The following is a 5975-nucleotide window of genomic DNA, read 5'->3' as shown; positions in this document are numbered from 1 at the left end:
ATAGTATAACCGATTCTTAACAGCAGATATAGCACAGATAGTACTGACACTCATAGGCTCTATGCTGTTCGTGTTTCTGCATCCAGGAGTCCGTATTGGGTGTTGAGTCGGATTCAGACGAAGATGATTCTAGTGGGGCAGAAGACGAGGACAACATACAAGATAGAGGAGTCGGCGACAGCGACATGGACGACACAGGAGATGCCGGTAAGTATGATGCAAGTGGGAGGCATTGCGCTGGCTAGCGGGGCTTGATGTATTTGCTGTAGATATAATACCCTGACTGTATTGCATCTCTAGCTTTTGCGAAATTGGCGCTTGCTAGTGTGCGCCTATATTCATGCATGCCTTGTTGCTTTCTCACATATTACCCATTGAACTACGCAGATCATAGATGTGTGAACTTGCAACAGTGCCTGAAATGAGCATGCTTACCTTCAGCTAGGAATCCAGATGTTAAATCGAATAGTATCTTATATTCGTGTTGATGTCATTTAACTGTTTCAGACGTACCCAGCAGAGAAGCGTGGGGACGCAAGAAATCGACCTACTACAATGCTGACAATATCGATGCCGATGAGGGAGGTGAGTGACTCCATTTTCCTGCCTCATGATCTGTTTGCCTAGTAGATGTATGCAATGATCCTCTCTGTGTAGAAAATGGCAAAAGGTGTTTGTTGATCGACCCACCCACCTATGAATGCATGCACATTGAACCATGCTCAAGTAAGTGCAGCTAAAAATATGACATGAATTAAGGATTGCCTAGAATGGACGGTCTTGTCTTTTTTGATCACCTAGCCCCTTTCAAGTCTATGCTTAAATCTAAGGTTATCAAGATTATGAATATTGAGGTGACAATTGCTGAGTCTCAATCTTATGCTGTGAATGTTCATGCTTGTTTCAGAATCGGAAGAGGAGGCTGCGAGACTCGAGGAGGAGGAAGCGCTCTTCTTGCAGAGGAAGATGGCTGAGCAGATGGATGAACAGGACTTTGGACTCGATCTGTTTAAGGTTCGTTATCGTTGTACGTTGCACGCTCCTCGTTTGATTCCATTTACTGCTTTCACCTTTAGCAACGACCTTCAAGTGATGCTTTGCATGCGCGTGTAATAGTCTCAAGTCCACAGTGCTAGCATCTTTTCGCAAGAAAATATTGGTGACAATTGAAAAGTCAATGTAATCACATTTTCCTGTAAATCAGGTACAGCCAGAAGCTGTGAAGGACGAAGGGGTGCCTGGCGACGAGGAGGAGAAGATTGAGGTTGATCTTTCAAAATTGTCCAAAAAAGAGAAGCTCGAGGTGGGTGAATGAAGACTAACTACGACGAGTATGTTGCTGTGACAGCATGCCTAGACACAGTTTTGTGGCCATTTAGAGTTTATCAGCAGAGCAGCAGTTCTCAGATGAGCACTGTCACTCTGTGGCGCTTGTTTTAAGTTAGCTTCTGTATCTTTTCTAGTTGCTCAAGAGAGACTCTCCTGAACTACTAGGTCTAATTGATGACTTCAGGAGTAAGGTATGTGAGAATAAAAATAGCATCCTTTCTGAAGAGGCTAGCACATGGTTCAGTTTCTGGTTCATACTTTGCGTAATGCATGTCCTTTTAGAATTAGCACAGCTAGCCTAGTCGTTTTTGTTTTTCTTGTATATTACAGATGCAAGAACTCAAGGATGTACTGCAGCCGCTGTATGACCTTGCCCAGTCCAGAAAGGTCCCACCGGGGAATGGGGCACTCTATATTAATGCCAAATATAACCTGTACCTTAAGTATGTTTTGTAATGTCATTATAAGCATTATTTAGAGCAAATACATGTTAAAGTAAAATTCTACAGCAGCAGCTTATAGCAGCTGTTCAAGTCGTCATTGTATTTTCCATTTATATGTGTTATATTTATCAGGAAAATCTCCTGTTTTTCCCCAGTTACTGCATCAACATTTGCTTCTACCTTGTCCTAAAGGCTAAGAGGACTCCAATCCACAACCATCCAGTTGTGAAGCGACTTGTCACATACAGAAATGTAGGTACCAGCGATAATCGGATTGTAGGGAGGCATAGTCTCCTTCGATCCAAATTTAATTTTTATCACTATGGGTGTGATTAATATGAGTAAACACTACTTATTTCAACTTTTTTCTTAGCACGTGTGGAATGGTTTGGTTATATTTTCATGATGTACATGTGGAACGTGGTGTTTTACAACGATGTTAGAAAACAGTCTGGATGAACTCCATTTACCCTCATGATTGTATTTTTTAGCTCATCTGACATAGTCAGATGCAGCTTGTAGAATCGCATGAGCGAGCGTCGTGCGTTCTTCAACAGTTTGGCACAAATCTAATAAGGCTCGACATACGGAGTTTCGGAAAGTCGGGACGTGGGGGGCGAGGCGGGCAATCGAAAATGAGTTGCGATGTCGAAAGCTGGGGTCAAAGGTCAAGAGGGTGTAAAGAAGGGGAGCATTCCCTCCTTAACTTAAGGGTATAGGGAGGAAATGCAGAATTGCGCACAAATCTAAACGGTCGACTAGGCCCTCGTGATAGCTCGATGTATAGCAGTTTGTCGATGGGACAAAGCCATCACTGTGCGAAATTGGAGGTCACAGTGTCAAAGGTCAATGGGGGATGTAGGGAAGTTTTTTAGACCATTTTCTGATGGACATGGTCTGACGGAGCGATTTGTGAAAACTTTTTGTTTCAGCGGTGACCTAGCCATTTTTATGCCGCTTATTGAAAGCGACCATGAAATGTAGCTTTTCCGCTGACATTGCCGAAGAGTAAATGTTGGATGAAACGCTTTTCGCACCCTTCAAAGAGGAGGGTTACACACATGGATTTGTTTACTGGTTAGAAAGATTTGGACTGCCGGGTTTCGTTAGTAGAATCTAATACTGCCTGGACGTATGAGGCTACAATTAGTCATATTTGAAATTTTCAAAAGCTAAATGTTGGTTGAAAAGGTTAGGCTCTTAAATCATATAACTTTCTATGGCATTCTGTACTGTCAGTGTGTTACCAGGTAAAACTTATGCCACTGCCAGCGCATGCTGGTGGTGATAGTCTGTGCTAGTTTTTTTCCTGCGTTAATTAGTTACAGGTGGCAGCTCTTATTTCAGGCTGTAGGCTTTGCGTAGGTAAATGGCATGAGTGCTTACCTATTCTGTCTTGCAACACTAAGTTGTTGCCTACTACGTAGTGATGGGGGAAGCTTACATCTTTAATTGAAGGACACTTAACACGTACGCGCCATCTCGGTGGCAAAAAAACTTTGATAACGATCCCAACGGGACATTCCTTCGAGAGAAGGTGTCCTCGATACCATCCTGTGCCTGCACTGTTTCGGCGCGTATGTGAAACAGCATTTGAGGACTAACAGGGTTTTACGCTAGCAATCCCACCACTCACACAGAGTCACCGCAGTAGACGTGAGATGAGCGCTGTCGCTCCACTGCACTTGTTTTGAATATCTACACGGTACAGTTCCCTAGAAATGGAAGATAGCATGCTATCAGATTGCATGTGAATACAAGGTAATGGTCCCATGTGACACTTAATTTTTAATATTGTTGGTTTATTTCAGTTGATCAACCAGATGGTGCCCGCAGATGAAGTGCTGAAACCAGAAATCGATGACATTCTCAAAAGACTCGCAAATGGAGAGCACATTCCCGTGACAGAGTTATCTAGCAGCGAAATACCAGTCGGTACGGAGGAAACGTATATTTGCCCTCCTTGTTGAGTCTGCGAGCTTTGTCACGCATTTAAATGTTTTCAACTTCTAATTTCAACTACTAAACAAATGGACCAATTTGCGAGCACTGTTGAGAGATGAGTCACTTCCATGATAGTTTGAATTATTTGCAGGGTAAAAAATACACGGGAGCGATGAGCGATTCGCTTTTCAAACCTTCGAAATCGCTCCCGTAAGGCTCAAAATAGCTCCCGTAAAATGTTTGACAAGAGCTATTTTTCCCACAGACTTGAAAAAGAGCTCCCGTGAAAAAAAAGTAATTTTTTCCCTGATTATTTGTTCAGCAGTGGCAGCAGCATCAGCGAAGCCAAAACGAGATAAGAGGGTTCAGTTCAAGGCTCAAGTTGCAAGCAAAAAGAGGACTGAAGCACTGCTGGACAGTTCAAACAAGCAGGACGACTTTGAGGCACAATTCGCAACTGGAGGCAGAACTTGGGTGTGTAAACTGGCAACAGGCTTGTGCAAGTAATACTTACATTTGGTATGCTGTTCTCATATATTATGTGAGCATATCTCAGCTACTACAGTCGACCAATCCGATTGATTAAATAGTGCTGACGACATGATTAAAGCACTCCATGCCTAATTTACTGTTTAATCGACTGAATTAATAGCTATTGATTTAATACATTTCAACAAAGTTATGGTACTGTACATATATTTTATTCTAACATTGCATTTTATTAGGGAAGGAAAAGGGCATTTATTGCAGAAGAAGATAACGTTGATGTAACTGAAGCAAAACAAAGACGGGAGGATGGAGAAGAAGGAGAGCATGAGGTTGGAGATGTAGATGAAGAAGACATGAAACGTCCAATCAACTACCAGGTTAGTGTTAGCTCACCTGCCTTCTTCATTGTAAACAATCACACTATCACTCACTTCATTTATTTTAAACATGCCCTCTCTTAAACCTGCATTTCCTCTCACCTGCTATACATATTACATGAAATATTGTTACGCTGAACTAATACAGTTGGGTGCTAACGTTAAATGACCGTCTGAGACACGACTTATTTTTTGCTGTCAACTTAATAGATCATGAAGAACAAGGGCTTGACACCGAAGCGGAAGAAGGAGCAGCGAAACCCACGTGTAAAGCACAAAGAGAAGTACCGTAAGGCTCTTGTCAGGAGGAAGGGACAGGTGAGCACAAAGTCCCGGCATTTCCCCCCTCTCTCTCTCTTTATGAGAATAGGAGGCATCCCGACAAGTAAAGCAATGTGTTGCTGAGGTTTTACTGAATGAGCGATTGAGAGTTGTGGGTGGGAGATGCTAAAATAGAGGAAGAGTAATAGGGAGGCGAAGAGAATAAAGAATAATAGATCAGCAAAGTGGGAAGGTTAACTCACGCACGAGTTTCTCAATGTGTGTTCTGGGTTGTTCTCAACTTCAATCGGCTCCATTTATCTCATTTTCAGGTACAGATGGCACGCACTGAGATGCAGAAGTATGGTGGCGAGCACACGGGCATTCGCGCAGGCCTCAAGAAGGGAATAAAGTTAAAGCTCTAGCACTGTGTGCAGAGCAATGATCTTTAATGTTGGTAGGAAAGGAGTGGTCATTATGTGTGAAGTTTACAACAGTGGTTTCATTCCGTGTTGTCAGCTAACTGTGGGGTGGGTATATGTCAAAAGTTATGTCGTGTTATGTCATTTCTTCCAGTACATTTTTTTTTTGCTTTTAGTTTAATTCTTCTTTAGTTCATTTATAAAATTATAAGGAGCAATATTATTTGCAGATTGGAAACAATGGAAGTAAACAATTTTATCGGTGAAAACTCTGTTTTTGTTCTTACTGTTTTTTTCTGTGATAGAAGACAACCAAGGCATGTTTAATATACATACTACTGTATGATAATTGAGATTAGTTGTTCATTACTACCCTTGCCACATACTATATATGGAATATCAGTTCTGGACAAGTATTACGTTAAGAAAACATGGTCTACTAACTAACTTAGTAGTAAACTTTATGCAAATATATTTTCAAGTAATGGATGCGAAGTGTCATTTACTATGGTAAAGTTCTGTCTGAACCAACAGGTAGCTGCTAGGCAGAAATGCATGTCACGTGCACTGAATACCCACTTTATAAGAAGGTATATCCACTTTATATTTTACAGTTAGAAACTAAATTTTAATAGTAAACAATCGACTGTATTTAAAATGGAATAAAATATGTAAATTTATACATCAAATAACATTTTACATCTAATATA

At 41.3% G+C, this 5975-nt stretch overlaps 1 protein-coding gene across 1 annotated transcript in view; it reads left to right on the top strand.

The window, feature by feature from the left end:
• LOC106815487 (something about silencing protein 10-like) overlaps nt 1-5539 on the top strand; it is a 9152-nt gene extending 3613 nt beyond the window's left edge. Inside the window, exons 4-15 of the mRNA XM_014819950.1 lie at nt 87-207; nt 508-585; nt 908-1014; nt 1205-1303; nt 1464-1520; nt 1660-1772; nt 1928-2024; nt 3584-3707; nt 4039-4190; nt 4442-4582; nt 4793-4900; nt 5176-5539. Coding sequence (XP_014675436.1) covers nt 87-207; nt 508-585; nt 908-1014; nt 1205-1303; nt 1464-1520; nt 1660-1772; nt 1928-2024; nt 3584-3707; nt 4039-4190; nt 4442-4582; nt 4793-4900; nt 5176-5268 — 1290 coding nt within the window. The 3' untranslated portion in view covers nt 5269-5539. The remainder of the gene's footprint in view (nt 1-86; nt 208-507; nt 586-907; nt 1015-1204; nt 1304-1463; nt 1521-1659; nt 1773-1927; nt 2025-3583; nt 3708-4038; nt 4191-4441; nt 4583-4792; nt 4901-5175) is intronic.
• The last annotated feature ends 436 nt before the right edge of the window (nt 5540-5975 follow it).

This window comes from Priapulus caudatus, unplaced genomic scaffold (genome assembly GCF_000485595.1).
Source record: "Priapulus caudatus unplaced genomic scaffold, Priapulus_caudatus-5.0.1 Scaffold1126, whole genome shotgun sequence".
Taxonomy (NCBI): Eukaryota; Metazoa; Priapulida; class Priapulimorpha; order Priapulimorphida; family Priapulidae; genus Priapulus; species Priapulus caudatus.
This window is presented reverse-complemented; position numbering and strand designations above follow the sequence as displayed.